The sequence below is a fragment of the Dipodomys ordii genome, unplaced genomic scaffold, assembly GCF_000151885.1.
Source record: "Dipodomys ordii isolate 6190 unplaced genomic scaffold, Dord_2.0 Scaffold4, whole genome shotgun sequence".
Taxonomy (NCBI): Eukaryota; Metazoa; Chordata; class Mammalia; order Rodentia; family Heteromyidae; genus Dipodomys; species Dipodomys ordii.
The window spans coordinates 26,000,220-26,022,810 of record NW_012267220.1 but is presented as its reverse complement, the minus strand read 5'-3'; the positions used below and the strand labels follow the sequence as shown (position 1 = coordinate 26,022,810).

The 22,591-nt window shown below is 33.9% G+C and overlaps 1 protein-coding gene across 5 annotated transcripts in view; it reads left to right on the top strand.

Moving 5' to 3' along the window:
- The window catches only part of Purg (purine-rich element binding protein G), a 34,349-nt gene extending 12,730 nt beyond the window's left edge, over positions 1 to 21,619 (top strand). The window contains exons 3-6 of one of the 5 annotated variants that reach the window (XR_001175446.1): positions 12,022 to 12,085; positions 17,751 to 17,855; positions 20,399 to 20,470; positions 20,736 to 20,813. Coding sequence is in view for 3 of the 5 variants with exons in the window: in XM_013026401.1 (XP_012881855.1) it covers positions 20,736 to 20,840 (105 nt within the window). In the remaining 2 variants the exon portion in view is untranslated. Of the gene's footprint in view, positions 1 to 12,021; positions 12,086 to 17,750; positions 17,856 to 20,398 lie in introns of all 5 variants that reach the window. The other 4 variants (XR_001175445.1, XM_013026415.1, XM_013026428.1 and 1 more) reach the window with 4 other exon arrangements.
- The last annotated feature ends 972 nt before the right edge of the window (positions 21,620 to 22,591 follow it).

Below are 22,591 nucleotides of genomic sequence, written 5' to 3'. Positions count from 1 at the left end.
TAGATATTAAATATTCAGACTTGAAGAGACCTTTGAATTACTTTAGTTCCTTATATCATGTAGTTCAACTGATTTGTAGTCTTAAGTATACAGAACTTAATACCAAGACTTAAAAGGTTGATTATCTCTTGAAATGGATAAATGTTGAAAAGCATTCAATATTTATATTATCTTTCCATATTTTCTCTGTGCAGGATGAAGGGACTATATATTATACTAAAATATTTTCTTAGTTAACATCTGGGCCCATTGAAAGATGGTTTCCTTGAGAACTTACTGAACATGTTGTCTGAAATATAACTAATATTTAGACAGTTTATATCATGTTTCCTACCTGGTAGGCATTCTGTAATATAATTAATATATTGATCAAAATGAATGCAACCATTTTGCCTAAAATAGAAAGAAAGGTTAATTGCCAACAAGTAAACGCAAAAGAATCACTATAGGTAGTGTAACTTTTTTTAAAAAATTTGCTGTTCTGTTTTTATTTTAGCCACGTGGTTGTTTTGTTTCTTTTGTCAGATAGATTCTTACTGTGTAACCCAGGCTGGCCTTGACTTGTCCCGCCTCAGTGTCACAAATAATCAAATTACAGGAATGCATCACAATGCCCAATTCACAATATAGATTTCAGGTTAAAAATTTCAAGATTTTAATCTTTGTAAATTTATAATAGATTTCAGCTCAACACGAAGGTAAATTTTAAGAATACAACTCTTTCTGCAATAATTTAATGCAGAAATAAGACCCACAACATAACATGCATAAAATAATCAGAAAAGAATTGTTTCTAACCCCTCTGTACAGTATTTTTACAATTAAAAAAATTGTTAAAGAATTGTTTCTACCACAAGGTTTCTTTTCCACTCTTTGAGAGACTCAGAATTTATGAGGAATAATATTTGGAACTTTCACATTCAAGCCTATTCATTTTTCAGATTGGATAAAGAAGTATGACTTCAAATTTATCCTTTTCTTCCACCTCTTGTCAACAACATAAGAAATACTTTTCAAGTTGTCATAAGCTTTACTAATTAAGCTAAAAATATTTTCATGAAAACTGTAAATTTTTATATTTTAAAAGTTTCGCTTTTAATTTTTTTAGGAACTGTTACATGAAGAAATTGGTATTTATCTTCCATCTCAAGAGTACCTTTGTAAGGATTTTGAAAAGACATTAGTGGAAGACAAAATTAGTGGATACTATCAAACTAATTTTTCTTTGTAGAAGTTCTGCTTAAACGTTAAGCACATATATCATCCTCATCTTTTCCTTGCAATACTAATTAAGATGAAAAACAGTTTGCTTTAAATTTTCTGATTCAGAGAACATGTTTCCAAGTAATTATTACTGCAAAGTGTGTGTGTGTGTGTGTGTGTGTGTGTGTGTGTGTGTATATTATTGTCAAGTCTTGTTAAGCACAAACAGTTAGCTGTCATATCTCATTCCAGGATGTAGTCTGATCCAATATGAACTCTGTTTTTCATGGTAATGTCCACTGTTCCTTTAATTCTTCAGTTCATTTCTGCTTTTTTGTGAGATTTTAGCTTTTCCAAATTTCAAATGAACAAATAATAGTACTTTCTGTGGAGAGACCTGAGTAGTTGAAATGCTTTACACCAAGCTCTATAAAACATATTACACATTCGCAAATAAGCAAATTTTACTAATCCACACAAATGTAATACACCATAGACAGACAAACTGACAGGCAGACAGGCAGGCAGACAAACAGACAGCTAGATAGAAAGTCAGCCTGACCCTGCCCCATGCCCCATCTTTTCTTATTCCTGATATAATAACAACCTGATTTCATCTTATCTCTACAGTTGATTGCTTGTTCCAAAGTATTGTGTTGAGAATTTAAATCTGTATCTATAGGAGAGATCATTCATGACACATATTTGCTGTTCGTCATCCCTGTTTTAAAGCTATAAAAGCTTCCATTTTAGCTCTAAAAATATGAAGTTTAACCAACTAGCTGCTGCTTGCAGAACATACTACCATATGACTCACCTAGGTGCTTCAAAGAGATTGTTTCCAACTGATAAACACAGAATCTCTGCATGTTCCTAAAGACTTCTTGTAGTCAGGCCATCAAAGGTACTTAAGCATTAAATTGTTCCTAATGAATACTAACTGCCATTAAAATATTTCTCCCTGGGCTGGGAATGTGCCTAGCATGCATGAGGCTCTGGGTTCAATCCAGTACTACATAATCAAAAAATTTAAAAATTAATAAAAAGTAAAATATTTCTCCCTTTAAATTAAGTACAGACATTAAGGCATATGGCATATTTTAAATGTAGGTTCTAGTCCTCATTCCCTGATCTGGTTGGTCTGGAGTGGAATTCAGAAACTCATATCTTTGTCTTGGTCAAAAGTGATATAGAAGCCTCTTTTTGCTGTGGGTTTAAACAATGAAACTTTGCCCTCATTTTTCTAGCTGAAATTGTTTTAAAATTTAATACTGTCAGCATCTCATGACACCGTGGGATGAAAGAGATTTGTTTTGGTTTTCATTTGCTTTGTTTTGGGTTTTGTTTAGGGTTTTCTTGATTACAAAATGAAGGTATAAAATTTAGGCCTCCCATTAAACATAGGCATATTCCAGGTATTTCATCCAAGATTTTCTTCTATCATATTTTCTAACTTTCTGAGCAGCCAATGATTACTAAGAATGTTATTTTGTATCCCACATTCTACTCAAGTTCAAACTATTCTTTCTTGACAACTAAGCAGTGATTTCATGCACCCAAGATATCATAACAAAAACTGAAGGCTCTAGCCTGACCTGGTTAGTCTTTTACTACTACTACCACTATTAATAATAATAATTTTATTTCATTGAAAAAGTGTTGTAAAGAGGAGTTAGTTATGTACATAAGATAATTACATTTCTTGTTGAAAATTGTTACCCCTCTCCCTTGATTTTCTCCCACCTTCCCTCCCCTCCAACTTCCCCTGCCCAAGTTGTAAAATTCATTTCCAACTTAGTGTTTTGTGAGTATTGCTGTTGCATTGGCTCAACCTTTGCCCTTTGTCTCACCATTTTGTTGTTCCCTTTCCCTTCCCCAAGTCAGATAAACATATATAGGGGACACAGTACCAAAAACAAAAACAGTGACAACAGGGAATAAACCAAAGGGAAAAAGAAAGAAATAACTTCACACAGTACATTAAAAGCAACAAGGAAAAAAACTCTTGTATCCACATCTTGGAGTTCATTTTGATCATTTTATATGGTCATATGTATGTAGCTCTTGACCTATTGTGATCCTCTGCCAAGACTATCCTAGATATATATACTAATGATTACAAATGAGGGAAACCCTGGAGCCCATGTTTCTTTGGGTCTGGCTTACTTCACTTAATATGAATTTTTTCCAAGTCTTTCCATTTCCTTACAGATGGGGAGATGTCATGCTTTCTGATGGAAGCATAGAATTCCATTGTGTATATATACCACATTTTTTTTTTATCTACTGAGTGCAATCTGGGTTTGTTTCATATTTTAGCTATGGTAAATAATGCTGCAGTGAGCACAATGTGCTGGTGGCGGCTGGATCATAGAGTAGTTCTATATTTAGCCTTCTGAGGAACCTCCATACAGCTTTCCAGAGTGGTTAAACCAGTTTACATCCCCCAACAGTGTAGTAGTGTTCCCTTTTGGCCACATCCCCACCAGCATCTACTATTATTTGTTTTCTTGATAATGGCCATTCTAACTGAGGTGAGGTGGAATCTTAATGTAGTTTGGATTTGCATTTCTTTCATGGCCCAGATGTTGAACATTTCTTCATGTGTCTTGGCCATTCTGATTTCCTCTTCAGAGAAGTCTTTTTCTAATTCTTTAGCCCACTTATTAATGGAGTGGTTGTTTCTTTGAGGATTTTATTTATTGGGGGGTTTAATTTGTGGAGCTCTAGGTACATTTTTGATATGAGTCTCTTGTCTATTATATAACTAGTAAAGATTTTCTCCCAATCTGTGGGCTATTGATCTTGCTAGTTATGTGCTTTGCCATCCATGCAGAAGCTCTCCAGTTTCAGGCAATCCCATTTATCAAGCCTTTCTTGGATTTGTTGTGTTTCTGGATCTTTATTTAGGAAATTTTGACCTGTGCCAAGGAGTCCTAGTGTACCCCCTGTCCATTCCTGTAATATTTTCCAGGTTCCTACTCTTACCCTGAGGTCTTTGATCCATTTGGAGTTCCTTCTGGTGCAGGATGATATATAAGGATCTAACTTGTTGTTTTACATGTTTTCTACATGTTGTATAACCAATTCTGCCAGCACCATTTGTTGAAGAGGCTGTCTTTCTTCCATCTGCTGATTTTAGCTTTCTAATCAAAGATTAGGTGGCCATAGGTCTGTAGGATCATGTCTGGGTCTTTAATTCTGTTCCATTGGTCCTCAGGCCTTTCCATGTGCCAGTTCCAAGCTGTTTTTGTAACTATACCTTTGTAATAGAGTTTGAAGTATGGTATTGATATTCCTCCGTCATTGTTCTTCCTGCTAAGGATTGTTTTTGTTATTCAGGGTCCTCTGTTATTCCACATAGATTTTTGGATTGCTTCTATTTCATTAAAGAATATTGTTGGGATATTGATGGGTATTGCATTGATTTGTAGGTAGCTTTGGCAGTATTGCCATTTTCACGATGTTAATCCTCCCAATCCAGGAGCATGGGTGGTTTTTCTACTTCCTTAAATCTGCTTTCATTTCCTTTTTTAGGTTTTTAAAGTTTTAATGAAGTCCTTCACCTCTTTGGTTAAGTTAATTCCTAGGTTTTGGTTTTTGTTTTTGTTTGAGGCCATTATAAATGGAGTTGCTTTTCTGATTTGTCTCACGCTTCTCATTGTTGGCATATAGAAAAGCTACTGTTTTATGTGGGTTAATTTTATACCTTGCTACTTTGCCAGTGTTTTGGGTTAGCTCAGGTAACTTGGGAGAGGAGTTTATGGGGTTCTTTATATACAGGATCACATCATCTGCAAAGAGGGTGAGTTTTACTTCTTTCCCTATTTGGATCCTAAGTTTGTCTATTACCCTACTTCCCTGGCTTGGAATTCCAATGCAATATTGAAGTGGAGTAGAGAGAGCAAACATCCTTGTCTCATTCCTGACTTTAGAGGAAATGGTTTTAACTTTGGACCATTAAGTGTGATCCTGACTGTGGGTTTGTCATACACAGCCTTTATTGAGGTGAGCTGGTTAGTCTTTTGAGTCTCTGACGAATTGACTCTAAATCTTAAAGAAAAATGCCTAACTTCTAGTTGTTGTCTATTTTGTAGCAATAAAAAATAACACAGATTCTACCATTTTAGTTTCTAATTGTTTTATTTGCCTTACTTTACAGCCAGTCTAGAAGTTTTTAATCCTGTTAAACTAGAACTTTATAGCCACTAAAGTACCCCCATTTTCCCATCCCTCCACCCCATAACAAAAGTCCTACTTCTTAGCTGTTATTTAAATATGCAAAGTGGTTTTAACCTCTCTCTGTCAATAATATTTGCAATTGTAATGTCACTTCTAGATTATACATACACCTTACCTCCATTACTCATAATTTATACATGCAGAAAGATTTACACAAAGAGGTTTATACTTAAGATAATGTGTATAATCTGTGTAATGATGAGGGAAAGATCTTATATCCTGGAAACTTTTCCAGTGATGGACACAGAATAGTAAACATTTATTCTCCTGAGACTACAGAACTCCTGATGGATGCTTTGTGCTGGTTTATTGCAGTTTGAAGATTGGAATTTCCAGGTTAGAATTAAGTTAAAATAGTAGAATTTCCATGGTTTTTTCCCTACATACATTCCAGATTTATTTTCTCATAACTGGACATTTTTCTGAAACTTGACAGTACTAATGTTCAGAATCTTAGTTTAAATTCACCAAAGGCTTTTGACAGCCTAAGGAAACATAATTTAGGAGGAAATTGATATTAAAATGAATTTTCTGCAAAGGATCTCTTTTAAACAGTTTTTTCAAAAATTATTGGTAGTAAGAAAAAAGCTCAAGCCAAGAAAAAGTTAAAAAAATATTATTTAAAAGTTTTTCTTCAAAAATCACTTCCTTAATTTTTTCAAAGAAATCAATGACATTTAAAATCCGACATGCAATCTATAATCTTAATAACCCACAGTGATAGAGTTATGAGTGTGCTGCTTATGAATTTGTCATAGGGGAAATAATTTTTTGTCTTAAATTATCTAAAAACTAGCACAAAAACTAGTTGATCAAATTTATTTGACAGTGATAATTGAATCATCATTTTATAATCATCATTTTATAAAGTTAAAATTTATAGTATCAATAAATGCTATCTTTTGAGTTTTTCAGACATGGTATTTATTTAAAATGATTTTAATGTTTTCATAACTTTTATAACACTCACGTTTTTCTTTAATGATCTGCCATTTGCTTCACAGAAAGTCCTTGACAAGTGAATTTCATTACTCCTTTGTTTTCCTTTTTAAAATTACAAGTGCTTGGTTAAGGGAAGGGATTCCTTGAATTGAAAAGATTGCATGAAAGAATTGTAGTGGAATCTGACATGTTCAGTAACAAAATGAACAGTTGTTTTTTTTCTTTAAAATTCTCTCACTACTTAAGACCTTTCTTCATCATTCACCATTATTGTCCCTAAATCACAGAAATTCATTTAGTGACCTGCACTCTTCCCAGCACAGGCCCCCAACATCCACAACTTAATCTTCTCTGCCTTATGTTTCTTACATAAGGTAGGCCCTTATATTCTACCAGTAATAGGGAATTTCAGCCTGAAAAATTCTGTAAATCCTAAGCCTTTATTTCATAATTATTTGAGTATTTTATCATTTCTAACATCAGGTTTACTTAAGCTGAAGAATGTGGAATTTACAATAATTAAAGTATATTTTCATTATTTTCTTTCAAGTATTAGTAAATTGTGCTACATATGGGAGAATCTTCAGTCATTCGATTAACGAAGTGCAATTTGGTTTGTAGTCACCATTGTTTGATGTACTTTATAAAAGGTCTAAATAGTACATTTCAGGATACACATGCTATAATTCATGCAGTAGCTTCCATTTATGGTGGTATACTTCTGACTTGCAACATTTTTTAAAATCTATACTATTGGTAGAAATTTTTATATATGGAAAAAATTAATCTTAGGTAAACACAGAATTTGGTGCACTAGTTTTTTTTTCAGTTTTGAGAACTGAAGTAGCCCTTTTGTTGTTATTTTGTTTTGAGGTATGTTCTCCTTCCCTTGCCCAGGCCTCAAGCTCCAGATCCTTCTGCCTCTGCCTCCCAAATACATAGGATTACAACCATATGCCATCATGCCTGGCCCTTACACTAGATTTTTTAGTAAATAAATATAAGATGTTTACAAAGTATGAATATGAATGCTAAATTACCTTTTGTGCTGTAATTAATTTAAAAAGTGTTTATTATTTGGACTATTATTTCAAGCATTCATGCAACTTAATTTCAAGCCAGGTACTGGTTTACCCCTGTAATCCTAGCAACTCAGGAGGCTAAGATCTGAGGATAGTGGTTTGAAGCCAACCCAGGCAGAAAAGTCTGTGAGACTCATCTCCAATTAACCATCAGAAAACTGGAAGCGATGCTGTGGCTCAAAGTGGTAGAGCTTTAGCCTTGAGCAAAAGCACTCAGGAGCAGTACCCAGGCCCTGAGTTCAAGCAGCCAACAACAACAACAACATCCTTCACTCTTATCTTTACCAGTGTGGCAGTGTAGAATGGAAATTAGGCCACTGTTAGAAGGGCTGGGGCAAGTCCATTGAGGGTTCAGTTGCTGGCTTGTTTATCCATCCATCCAACTTGTGGTTATTTTCCATTTTTATGGCTTATCTCCTTTTTATGCAGCTGATCTTCATTTCATCTGACATTTATTGGACATCCTATCCTTGTCACCCTTTATATTAGTTATGGCTGTTTTACAGCATATCAGTACATTGTTACCCAGTCCTGGCTATTACCTTCCATGGAAAGTAGTTTATGTCTTGGAACTAACAAACTAGCTGATGGTGATCATACATACACACACACACACACACACACACACAAGGTGCACAAAAGGTTTAAATACATGATTCTTCCAGTTCTAAAAGATTATTTTAGATATGCAACCTAAGTCTTCAGTAAATATATTTTAAACTTAGTTTATCATGTGAAGCCATTTATCTTTAAAACCAGAGACTTTTCCTCCTTTGCTTTAACCTCTGTACATGCAATGTGTGGATTGTTTAAATCACCTCTTACTTAACATTACTCTTCCTCTTCCTGTTCTATTTGTCCTCCTGGAATCACAATACTTAACAGACAAATTTAAATGAAACAAGCCGTGATGAAAGTGATCATTAAAAATTGGCAAGCACTATGTCAGTTTTGTTTCAGAGAATACTCACAAATTACAGTACAGTTTGAGATCTTGTTTCTTGTACATTCTAAGTTTTACTTCCAAAATTTTTGTCTAGTTAATAAATGATGCCGTTTTTCTATTCAGTGGACATAGAGTGACTACTTTGGGCCAGGCCCATTGTTAAATACTGAGATACAGTTAACTTGCAAAATCAAATAAATGTTATTAGCGTTAAGTGCCAAGCCCAAATTAATTTATTCTCAACAGCTTGTGGGCCAGGTCAAACTATTTTTTTTCAGTCAACAGTTTTCATTCATCTGTCATGTGCCAAGCGGTGTGTTGGTATATTTGAGAAGTGTGTCTGAAGCTATTTAAAAAGCCATATTATTTTAGCTGTCTATTCTTTAAATGTGATTGTCTATATTCTGTCATAGTCTTCAAAGTATGTTTTATTGATGCAGAGTTAGAGAGATACAATGATTCTGTTTTAAACAGTAATTTTGTCTTCCCCATTCCAAATCTCTTGTGATGTCCTATTCTGTTTCATCTCTTGTGCCTACTGTTCAAATGTAATGACTTCCACACAATTTGGAGATGATTAAGAAAACACACAGTTCAACCTAAAACACATGTGATTTCTAATGTGGAAATGGAGGAAGAAGTTCAGTTAGGAAAATGAGGTAGCTCTGTAGTAGTAATGTACATATCACATTTACCTTCTCTGCCCTAGGCTTTTGTATACATCTTCCTTTTAATTTTATTGCATTCACTGTACATGCAATATACGTGGAATTCTTTTTTCCTAACAGTTGGGTTGCACAAAATCAATTGGTGTTCTTAACTATTTTCAACTCTCTCACCAATGTTTTAAACAATGAAATAAGCCTGATTCTACTCTGCTTGTGTTACTAAATCAGCAGTTACAATCTCAATATAGAAATGTCAAAACCAGGAATAGATTCAGGATGTAAAAAATTGGGTTGTCCTAAAAGTAGAAGTTGGAATTATTGCATGGAGATTGAATAATTCTAACCTCATGTGTCCTTAGAAGTTTCACGGACACTTTGACCTAATCTGCCAAAGTATCATATTTATAGATTTAAAAAGATCATTATGCCTAAGGTAGAGGTTAAGGGAAGTTCCACATTTGTCTTTGCTATGTGAAATAACACAGTAATAATTACAATCGCATCCTCCTTTCCCTTAAGCAGTAGCCATAATTTCAACTGTATTTTTAGGTTCTGGACTACAATAGACTTATGAGGTTATCTCTTGCCTCATATGGAGTAGTAAATATCACAGACTGTGATGTCAGCAGTCCTGAGTTCAAGTCTAAATTCTATCAGTTGAGTAGTTTGAGGTAATTTATAGTGTTGTTCAGAAAATTTGTTCAGTTAACATTCGGTTTTGTATTTATGGATCACATGCTATGTGCTGAGAAATCTTCTAAGTCCAGGGGATTGTGCCAGTAACAAAGCATAGATTCTTTGCCCCCACTCTTAAAGAAAATTAAATGTCCTTGTGTGTGTGTGTGTGTGTGTGTGTGTGTGTGCCACTAAGCAAAATATCTGTCACATAATATAAACATTTAAGAAATACTAATTAAAAGGGGGCACAGAAATGGAGGGACAGGGTGAACAAATTCAGCAGTGGTACTCACTAAACACTATGTTGAAAATAACTATAAGCTAGGCACTGGTGACTTAGGACTGTAATCCTTGCTATTCAGGAGGCTGAGATCTAAGGATCACCGTTGAAAGCCAGCCTGGGCAGAAAAGTCTCTGAGACTCTTAGCTCCAATTAGCCACTCTAAAACCAGAAGTGGAACTTGGGTTTAAAGTGGTAGAGTCCTAGCCTTGAGCAAAATAGCTCAGGGACAGCACCCAGGTCCTGACTTCAAGCCCTACAACTGACAAAGGAAGGGAGGGAGGGAGGGAGGGAGGGAGGGAGGGAGGGAGGGAAAAAGAAAGAAAGAGAGAGAGAAAGAAAGAAAGAAAATGAACTATACAACTTGTGAGTGAGGACAAGAGGGAAAACAGAGCAAGGGAAGGAATGACATTGTCCAAAAAGAAATGCACTCATTACCTGACTTGAGAAACAATAATTCTTTGTAGATCACCTTTATAATAACAATAGAAAATTACTGATTAACATCATTATTAATTCTTTTCAACCCATAAAGTGGATAATTCCCCAGAAAGTATAACAAAATGGAAAGGAATCTCCCAAATATATCAGTGGCTTAGGAATTAGGCTAGTTGTAATCTTGAAGGTGTTTTTCAGACAAATCTAAAAGAGCAAAAAATGCATAAGAGAAAATTGCTTAAATGAAAAACAAAAGGCATGAGCTGAGGGGCTGAGGGACAGTGCCCAGGCCCAGAGTTCAGGTCCTATGACCGACAAGAAAAGAAAAGGCAGTTATTCTAAAAGAAAAAAGTATTCATTAAAGCAAACCCCACCAAAATTAAAACTTTGTATTTGCTCAAAGATACCACTAAGAAATTGAGTAAGTTATCTACGAACAGAAGAACATCAAAGCATAGTTTATTCCTGGAGAAAATGAGAAGTGCTTTGTCTCCTTTTAATAAAAGATGCCCATTAGGAAGTTAGCGTGATTTGGGCCTAACTTGCTTAATGCTAAAAGAATTATTTGGTAAAGTGGGTTGACAGTGTAAGATTTTTTTGTCTAAATCAACTTTGCTTTTTTTTCCTAAAGGGTCACCTTAACTCTTAAAGATACTATGTGACTGCTCCCAAATCATTTAATTTATTCACTATCGAACTTGAACTAAACCATTACTGCTGCTTCTACTACCCAGTGTCTGCTTCTACCACCTTGCTTCAAAGTCAGTGGTACCTGGGCTTCCTATGTAATAGGTCTGTTTTTGTCTATCAACTAAAAGAGTTTTCTCACTTGTGTATTCTAAAATTAAACACATTATAAGTTTATGTTTGCATGAAATTCTGACTCAAGGAAGCTTTTGAAAGCAGATGCACAATTGTAACCTCTTGGCTTTCTAGTAGTAAAGAACCTTATACTCAGACCTCAGCAACAGATATAAAGAACATCTTGCAGATCAACAACTTTTTCCTTTTTCATATCTCAACTATGATTTTTTTTCAGTCTATGGCAATGAACCTCTATTCTTTGGGACCTTTAAACTTCTCATTCTCAGAAAAGCGTACATGAAATATCACATGACTATTCATTTTATTGGCTGTGTACATTTTAAACAATGATATTTTGATAGACATCAGGGCTCACACCTGTAATTCTGTCTACTCAGAAGGCTAAGGCCTGAGGTCACAGTTGGAAGCCAGCCTGGGCAGGAAAGTCCATAGGACTCATCTCAACCATCCAAAAAGTTAGTAATGGAGGTGTGGCTCAAATGGTAAAGCACTAGCCTTGAGCAAAAAAAAACTCAGCCCATGAGTTCAAACCTGTGAATCAGTACAAAGCTTTAAAAGAAAAAATTTTAATTTGAAAATCTATGTTCTCTTGTATCAATTTATTGTTTTCAGTTTATATTTATACAATTTTTAATATTAGCAGTAGCCATGATAGTAATGTGTTATAGAGGGTTCATAACTTTCTTTTTTCTTTTTTCTTTTACTAATTAATTATAGGTCTACACTTTTGCATTTTAATCAATCTGAACTTTTAATGTGGAGTTAAAAGCCACTATGCAAGGTAAGAAAGCAATGTAAGGGAAATGAGACCATTTATTCAACAAGTACTAACAGTGTTCTTTTCATAGTCAAAGCCTTGTTACAAGGGTGTTGTTTTTACTTTTGCATGTTTTTTCCTCTAATTTCAAGTGGAGATAATAATAAATAGTGAAATTACATATTTAGATGTTGGTATGATATTCAAGTCTTTGATAGGTTTTAATTAAAATTACAAAAAGAAATGCATTAAAAAACAGTTGTCTGGCTTTTAATTACATGTTTAACTTTCAGATGAATACTTAGCATCACTTATGAATAAATTCTATGGTTTGTCTCAGAACCCATATAATTTTTTCACTTTGTAGAATTGTCAGTTAGTGTGATGAGGTTATTTCTGTAGGAAACTAGATATTTGTTGGACATGACTGAAGGTAAGCTCTTGAAAGCTGATGAACATGTGGTGTGTTCCATTTTATTAGGCCCCAACCAATGGCATTCAAAGTGATTTTAAAATGTGAAAGACAGTCTATACACTTGATTTGACATGAAGCAGCAGAAGGGGGTCCCATGAACCTCTTCCTAGTCAACACACTCACACACCATCCCAACTTCCAGAAGCAGCCACTTCTCTGATTTATATCACCACAGGTTAGTTTCATGTATTCTGAGATTTCATTAATTTCATTTATATTTGATTTCTTCAGGCTCTTAAAGTATCCATTTTGTTGAGTTTCACAGTAGATAGTTTTTTGCTATTGCTGATGATACTTTTAAATAGGAAAGAAAGAACTTCACTGAGAATCTGAACTGACACATAACTACTTTTGAAATCATGGCAGCAAACCGATAGCAAGAATGCTGGAGGAGAAAATACTCTGAAATGTTACTATTAAGTGACAGTCCTCCTAAATACTCATACACTTAATCAGGGTTATAGAGATTAGGCACTTTCTTGGGAAATACTTTTCTAATAAAAATGGGCACTAGATGAGGAAAGGTCAGGAATTGCCAGGAAAAAAAAAACATCTTTTCCCTTCACTTCATAGTTCTACTGTGACTTCAGAACCTAAGTATGGAACAATCTCAGGTGAAGAGATACATCTTATCAGATCATTCTGGGCAGAATACTTGAGTTGTTCATCAGAATGGTAGTGTCTCAGTAGTTATCATGTACTCTTAAAATGATACAATATGAATCTCATGTGCAATTTTGTTAAAAGCTCAATTTGGCCCACAAATCCTGACAAAGATATAAACCAAATACAAGTATGTACAGTAAGAACATCACTCAGATTACATTTGTGAATTTGCCTAAATTTTTGTTGTTTTCTACAGTGATTCATTGAGATCCTGTGGCTCAGCAATAAATTTGAGCAGAGATTATACTGCTATTCCAGGGCGTTCCTACTACTATCTTCTGTATCCCAATAGATTTAAGGGTAAATTTTTATTTCTTGCTCTCTTTTCAAGAGAATTATATTCGTACACAAAAGGTGGCTAAATTTGATGTAACTAAAGGAAAGGATTGAGCTGGCCTTTGACTAGTAGGCCCACATTCTTAACCACCTTCACCTTCAAGACTGTGTAGGAACACAAAGGGATTCCAGTACATTGTTACACATCAGTAGCATACACAATAGCCCCTTTGTTAACTTTATGGAAAGTCAACATATCATTTTTCATGTTTGGAAAAGGCACCTAAGTCAGAAATTTAGCCAGAAATAGGAAAAGAATATTAGCAATATTAACAAAGTTTCTTTTTCTCATTTTCTAGATTTCTTGCCTACTTGTATACTCTTTTCTTACACTTCCTTCCCTATCACTAAGTAACCCCTACTTTCCTTCTTCCTCATATTTTTCCCCTCTGGTTTCTAAATTATTTTACTCTTCACGCTTCATTCCCAAAATGGTGAAATGAAACTTCTTTTTAATATGACCTACTTTAGTGTAAAATTTGGCCTATTCCTAATAAAAGGTAGTTAGATTTGAATTACCAAGAGAACCCCATCAGTTATATAACCCATAAGGAGAGCCTACAGCACTGTCATACTAAGCCTCAATGATATATGCTCTCAACTCTTAAGATTGGTAACTTCATTTAAATCGTATGCATAAATTGAATAAACAGCCCATCATTATTTTTTTGTACTTAATTTTAGTTAGCTGCCAATACTGAGTCTTGCAGCTGGAAAAAAATGAAAACATGACCCCTGTTCCCATTTGAACATGAGAAATGATAACAGCTTGATGTTAGGTAAAGAGACCTTAAATTGTCAAATAATTCATAAACACTGCTTGCAAGGCTTTGAAAAGTTGTACCTTAGCTGAAGTTAAAGATGACACCAACTCATCTTTTGTCCTCTAATCTACTTAGAGTTCTGAATAATAAAAATTAGGTTTTTGAGGCTAGAGCTCCTTGGTAGATGTGCTTAGCATGCACAGACCCTAGCCCAACCCCAGCATCAAAAAGAAAAAGATTTTGTTTCCTAGTTTTTATTCAATTATGTTTCTTGTTTCTTAAAATATTGTATTATCATTAACAGTGCCATTTTTTTTACCAATGTAGTATTTATTTCCAGTATAGTAATAAAGATCCAAAAACTTAATATCAGACTCATGGAATTCCCCACTGATAATGTAAAAGCATAACTGAATTTTGTAAGGAATAGTTTCTACTTTAAAATGAGAAACGGAGTCTTGAATTGTTCTTCGTTGATGAAACAAAGCAATTCTTTAGGCAGATATAAATAGAATTTCCCACATATTAGTTTGGCTGACAGTGTAAGTTATTACGATATCAATGTTATATTGATTTAGTTTAAGGTGGATGGCACAGGATTTTAAACACTTGCATGGACATGTTACCGAAGAAATACCAGTGATTTAGAGAAAACATTTACTGCTCAAAATTGGATAAGAGGTGCAAAACATACTATTCTTTGTTCTTGGAAAGACAATACATTGGAAATATTGTGGGATGATTTTGAGTCATCCTATCTTATCACTGGAAGAACTTATTAACAATAATTTTAGAGCTAGAAAAGACTTAATATCTAGTCTAACTTCCTCAGCATTGCCCCAGTTCAATCAAATTCCTGTTTCCTCAAGGGTCTTGGCTTTCCTGCTTTAATTACCAAATAAATGAAGAACCACTAGTCTTCAGATTCCAATTCCTGTCTTTTCATTCCCTTCTAATGTTTTCCATGACTGCACCTGAATGGAATATTTCCTTGATTCACTATTTCTGAATTAGTTTATGAAAAAAGAAATTGTATACTGTATGCAGAAGCACAACTTTTAACTCCAGCACCAAATGACAAAGACAATAATGAATAATTCAGACTTTTGAGATCAGTTCTAGTAACAATCCATGGTGTACTTGGTAGTCTGGGGAATAAATTTTAATGGACTGTGCCTTGTTGACTCAATAATGAGTATAACCAAGCATGGTAGCACACAACTGTAATCTAGCACTTGGGAGGCAGAAGCAGAAAGATTTCGAATTTTGGGTTATTCTGGCCTTTAAAAACAAAAAAAGCTGGGCTCACACCTGTCTTCCTAGCTACTTGGGAGGCTGATATTGAGGGTTTGAAGCCAGCCCAGGCAGAAAAGTCTATAAGACTCTTATCTCCAATTAACCAGCCCAAAACCAGAAGTAGAACTGTGGCTCAAAGTGGTAAAGCACTAGCCTTGAGCAAAAGAGCTCAAAGACAGTGCCCAGGCCCTGAGTTCAAACCCCAAGACTGACCAAAAAAGAAAAACAGAATGAGCTACAGGTTGAGACCCTGTCTCAGAAAAACAAAGCTGGGGATGTGGCTCTGTGGTAAAGCATGTGCCCTGGGTTCAGTCACCAGCACTGTAATATAAGGAGAAAAGAATGAGCAATACCTATTATTTAAGCCAAGTAATGCTACCTAGCATGTTGTAGTAGAGAAGCAAAAGGAGGCCAGCATGACTTTGGGTAATGAGCTGGGGCTAGGTTGCCAGTATTATGTCGATATTATCTGTCTTTTTCCTCAGTGCTATTTCATATCATTAAATCAGATATTTATTTTTGCACACTTCATGAGCTAAATGCTGTTAAGTCGGAGTATTAGAGCATACAGTATGTTCAGGGTAGAGCAATACCAGAAAACTAGCTACAGAACAGAGAAGCCACATAAAGCTGACTGGCTCTGTGCACAGGCTTCCTAACTTTGTCTTCCTCTACTGAAACTATTGTGAGACACTTTGTAAATTTTTTAAGTGCTATGAAACAGCCAAATAATAAGGGAGAGCAGGGGGGAATCAAATACTGTAGTAGAACTTGATTCTTGGAGGTGTCTTCAGCATTTCTGCCAACAAAACAAAGCCTATTCTGCTAAAACAAAACAAAGCCTATTTTAGGGAAATAAAATTGCCCAACTTTTGCAAAGCCAAAAGTATCTGTGTAAATTAACAGGAGGGATTGTGGAATATTAAATTCTTCGGGGAATTGCACAGCTAAGTATAGGTGGAATATTATGTACAATATAGAATCTTTTGCATCTCAATCTTTATTTGAAGTATTTAACATTTTAAAGGTTGAAAGTATAGAAGCCTGTTATTTATCAACAAAGAATTTTGTTTTTATACTCAAAAACTATGAGATGTTTCTGTAGATGCATATCTATGCAGCCTTCACTTAACCTTCAGTATGTTGAGTCTGGAGTTATTCCTACCCATGGTTTATAATACCTGATTTGTTTCTGGTTTTCTTATGTTTTCAAAGTTTGTTAATTTTTTTGATGATTAGTATATAGATTTTAATCCATTCCCAAAAGATAATGAGTTTTTATAGTTAGGTGTCTCTTTCCAATGCTTTTATCAAGATATTCTTGCACCTAAGATTGAGATTCTCCAGCCATAGGAAAAGGAAAGGATACTTTTTTAATAGTCATTTAGTGTTCTGTTACTGTACACTGGTTTACCGTTCAACAAGAGTACTTTTATGTATCAGTATTTTTAACTAATGAAATGAGGCACAGCACCCCATTGTGCAGCCTGTGTCATGGCAGAACCCAGATGACCTGCCATTATCCGAGAATGCTGGTCTTACATTTTCACTTTCCTTGAATAGTATAATTTTTTTTCTCAGTCTATAATGAAACACTTTCTACTTCAATTTCATTACACTCAGAAAAATCAAATTATTCAAAATTCAAATTCATGTGAATGCTATTGATTTTGAATATATATTAATGCAGCTTTTACATAGTAAAGAGATTTCCATCTTTTATCTTCTCGTGATTAATCAAATCAGTAATGTAGAAAACTCCAGTTGCTTTTTGTTTGTTTCATGTCTTCATCTTTGGTCTTTATTGTCTTTTTGTTTTTCTTTTATTACCTCTATACATTTCCAGTTGATATTTCCACTTAGATTAAAGAGGTAAAGCATGAAAATAAGTAATCCATGCATCAAACATTTTTGCCATACTGCTTAGGAATGAGCAGTTAAGACTAGAACCTTCAGTGTGTCACACTGTCTTCAAAACTTGATTTCTATATAATACTGTCACTTCAGCAATTGGAGAGAGTAAGTATAATATGTAGTGCAGTCAAAGAACCAGATGACTAAACCAGTAGGTTTCTAAAGCATATGAGTTCTGTGCATTGCATGGCAGAATATTATTAAATTTGGCCTAAACAAGCTCTCCTGATGCTTCTAGGTTTTATGGAATGTTTTGACTATACTTGGACTTGATTCTTGATAATATCAAAGGCTCTTCGCAGTTATTTTAAACACACACAAACTGGATGCTGATTTTAGAAAGGTATAACTTACATTTGTGCTGTTTGTGAAATTGTACTATACTAGAATAAGAAAGGTAAAAATGTATTTAGATTTTTAAAAGTAGAATCCTGTACATTTTAGAAAAATGTGGTAACTTGTAGCACTTTGATAAAAGAATGTGCAATTATAAAAGTTTATGCCACCTTATTTTTTTGAACCCTAGAATTACTCTTACTAGGCTTTAGATTCAAAACCAAACTCAATCCTAAAACTAGCACTTTTTCCTTTCTGGAGTTCCCAACTTTCTAATTATGTGCAATGTTTCATTTAAATCATTCTTTTCAGTGAGTTTTCCCTATCCTTCTCTATCAAACCTCAAAATCTTTAACCTTAAGGAACACTTTAGATTAATCCATTGGCAATCAGGAAGATATTTTAGGCATCATGGGCCATCTAATCTTGTGCCTAATTATTAAATAGTTTTTCTCATTTGAAAAAGAAACACTAAATCCCTGAAAATAAATATTCAGACATTTTATTTAGTTTGTATTGGCTGAGTAGTTGATAACTAAGTAGTCAGAATTCATCCCAAAATCTGACCTGCCTAGACAACTAGGTACAGATGTGCTTAAAACGCACTCTGTCTCCCAAAGAGAAATGATAAAAAAAATATGTATAATAAATAGAATCCTGTATAGTTGTGGCTACTATATAAAAGAACTTCTGTGAGATTATCAGTATTTCACTATGATACAGCCCTGAGTAATAGAAGCAAAATGAATAGAAGTGCTTAACATCACATATTGGCATCAATACACTTTATGCATAAACTGTTGCAATAAAAGCTATTTGTTGTGCCTATATCTTAAGAATTACCATTGGTTTTGTTTCTGGCCTTTTTTTTAATTTAAGGCCTCACATTTGATTTAAATGTAAAAACAACAGAATATTGATTAAATGAATGGAATTACAGCCCTGTTTGTCATGGGACTCACTGTACTGTTAACTTTTTGAGAGATATTGGCTGTTGTATATTATGATACAAACTGTTCTCACAAGCAAAATGTGAGTCTTCCATACAAACTACAGCACTTAGAAATTATGCATCTTTCCCTTTCCCTACAAAGTAAATGTAAATTAACAACTAGAATTTATGCTAATTAAACTGCTAATGATTACTGTATGGATTAAAAGAGACATAAGAGCTACAAAATGCTAATTAATAATGTAACCTCATATCTTATCGAATTTATGATAATGTTTGGTTTCTTATAAAGCCTTAACATATTTTAGTGAAGAATTAGTTACTTGGAAAGAAGGCACTTTATCACCGTGAACTAGATATTTGTCTGTATAGAATGTCTAAAACCCCTTAATAAATTCCTTATGCTTTTATAAATTTATCCTGCTTGTGTGTTTTTCTAAAGCCACTTAGACTATAATGTGATAAATCAAGTTATTTTAATTTAATAGAATATTGCATTATATAATATAACCAATGAACAATACAGAAATTAAATAGTAACAAAGGTATATGTGACAGTGGGAAAACTAAGCCTGTAATTTGAAGTTTAAAACATCAAATTTGAACACTTTCATTAAACAGTTTTTAATTTTAGTTTTTGTTTTTCAGTCTCTTTTTAGCTGTTACTATTTTGTCTTTCAATCAAAACTATTAAGCTAGCATATCATAATTCAATTGTGTTTCAGTTGAGGGGTGTTTTGTTTGTGTTATATAACCATCAAGCAGTAAGAAATCAGTTTTATTTATTCTTTGGTCAAGTCAGCCATGCCTAAGAAATGATCAAATTTAAATCATCCAGAGATGGGTTTCCTTTTCAGGAAACTGGTGATTGAGTTACATAGTGGATTTAGTTCAGCAGAAAAATTTTACAAAAGGATTCAGTCATCTTAAGTTAAATGTCTTTCTGACATATATAATGATAGGCTAACTTTTATCCTGTTTTATTTGAAAGCAGTATTCTTTGAGGAAACATTTTAATAAAACATTTTTCCATAGTGTTACTTATATTTAAGTCTCTGTATAGCCTTTTATCTCTCTCTAGTTTTAAGTGTTTTAGTAAATGTAAATGTGGTTTCCTAAACAGTCATCATTACATGACATAAGAAAAAGTCAAGTTTATTGGAGGTCGATCCTTACCAAGGAGAGACTAAAGAAAAAGTCCACGTCAATTGTTTTGCTATTTTCTTTTTTAAATAAAATATATTAATCCAAAGGTGTGTTAATGTCAAGGCATGAACAATCTTAAATGTAGATCTATTGAGTATTTTGTGATGCTGAGTAATAGACTTTTCTCAAATCTCTGTGATGCTAAATATTTTCCTTAGAAAGTTTTGTTTGATGTTAGATTGTTATTCTGAAAGACGTCAGTCCTAGTGGGATTTTTAAAACTTGGAAAACCAACGCATGTATTACAAGTATAGAAATGATGAAATGTAAACAAACGTATATTACTGATTCTATTTTCAAAACTGTTTCACTGTTAAATATAGACAACGTAAAATTGCTGAGTACTATAATTGACTACTTTTTCTTAAATGACCCTGTTATCACTATTCCAGAATTAGAAGTTGAGCAGATACATGATCCGTTCATGTGTCTGCATAGATGCTTCAAGGTATATTCTTCTCTTGGTGAGTAAAAATATATTTTCCTTGGCATCAGTGCATTGAGATCTGAATATACCTGTATCTATCGATTCTTATTACACATTTTCTTATACAGTAATTTCTCATATGCCAGAATTGGCTTAGGCACAACTAAAAATTGAGAGTTTGTTACATGCTTTCCAATAGAAAGATTTTCAATAATATTAGTTACGGATTTGTACTATGAAAATAGTGGAATTCTTTTTAAGATTTCATATTTGCTAAATTTAAATTAATATTTTTTCTTTAGCTCACAAATTACCCTAAATCCAGAGAGAATATCAACCCTTTTCACTATTATCAAATCAACCATAAGGAACAGCCCTATGATACTTCAAAAACAGTTGAGGAATAAATCTCTTATGTTACACTCCAGAATAAAGGGATTTGATGAGAGAAATGAGCCAAAGTTCATCATGAATGCAAGGCTTCTGTACCTGATATTCCTCCATGGAAGGGAAGACAAGTATCAACACCATTGGCATCGTTTTCTAACTGATGTTATCTGGAACACTTTCCACCACACTGCAACACTTCTCCACTCTTACTGGGTTTGAGTTTGCAAGAGTTGTTTAATTCATCAAACCTTTCAGTTTCAAACCACCATTCGTCAGCATTGAGTAGAAGACATATAGATTTGAAAATACTTTCTTAAGAGATCATGTAACTATATTAGTCTGAATTTAAAATTTGAGGAGGGGAGGGATCATTTTAACCCACTGCCTCTTACAAGAAACATTTTTTAAAAGCTGTAACTGCTTTAGTGTTAACAGGGTACAAGGTGTTTTTTGTCCTGTATTGTACTTTAAAAGCTTCTCACTGGTTGTGATTGTATTGTACTGTATAAAAAGAGTTACAAATTGCCTTGTATTGTTTATAATGGACCATACATTGTACTACTTCAGTTTTCATGTTCCAAGTTTTTCAGTGATGCATGTTAACAGTTAGGTCCTAAAATTCTGTGGTGCTAATTCTCCCATATCCAATGGTGCTTTTGTGGATGCTAACTGCACACATGCTGAACAAAGCTTGAAGTTTAAAACTTTCCTCCCTTCTGTTTCTATGAAGTAAAATAAATAACTTGAACTTGTCTCAAATTATCACTGACAATCTAATAAACTGGTTTATATGTGGCGTTAGTTTGGATTCTTATTTTTCAGAAATCACTTCAGTTCTTCTGGGCCCCACATGTTGATCTTACTATGTTATTTTGTGATTTCATTTGGACTTCACATTTGTGATGTTTTTAAGAATTTAAACCCAGTTCATCCAGCTTCTGAAGGCATGTTCATATCAAATGTATAAGTTAGCTCTATCAGACCTGAAAATAAGTAAATTGAGAAGATGTGTTGATAGGGTCCTTTGTCTATTTTAGTATTTAATTCATCTGGTTGAGCCATAAGATAACATTTGCATGAAAGCAAGTATACTTTCAGACACTTTATTTCAGCTGAAACTATTGTGGAAAAGCTGTTCCTACAGGATCATATGCAAAATAAAAGTTTTGGAATGGGGGATTTGGTTCAGTGGTAAAATGTTTTTCTAGCATGCATGAAACCTTGGATTCAATTTCCACCATGCAAAAATAAAATAAAAAGTAAAGTTTTACTCTGCCTGAACAAAAATAAGAACAAAAATAAATACTCAAATTGTGATTTGCTAGAACAAACCAACATCATGTGTAAGAATCATGTAATAAAGTCATGGCAATGTTTTTTATGAAAATTCAAGCTTCACCATCTATAGTAAGAATCACAGCAGCAGAATGAACCAGGCTGCTAATATCTTCATGAGGCTGTTTCTCCCAGGCCAGAGATAAATTCAAGACCAAGGGAGTATGTAAATTTTCATTCCAGACTTGCCTAACCACAGGCAACATTAAATTTTAAAAAGAAAAGAAAAAATGGAAACAAATGTATTAAATGTACTCCTCAAGCAAAAATCATTAACCTTACATAGTAGGGTATCATATTACCAGTCTAATGGAGTGGACCTGATAACTGAAATGACATATCCATAATGCTATGGTTCTTGATTACATAAAGAGTTTAAGGCATATTCATAATACTAATTAATTCATGTCTGACTTCTACCAGAAAAGGAAAG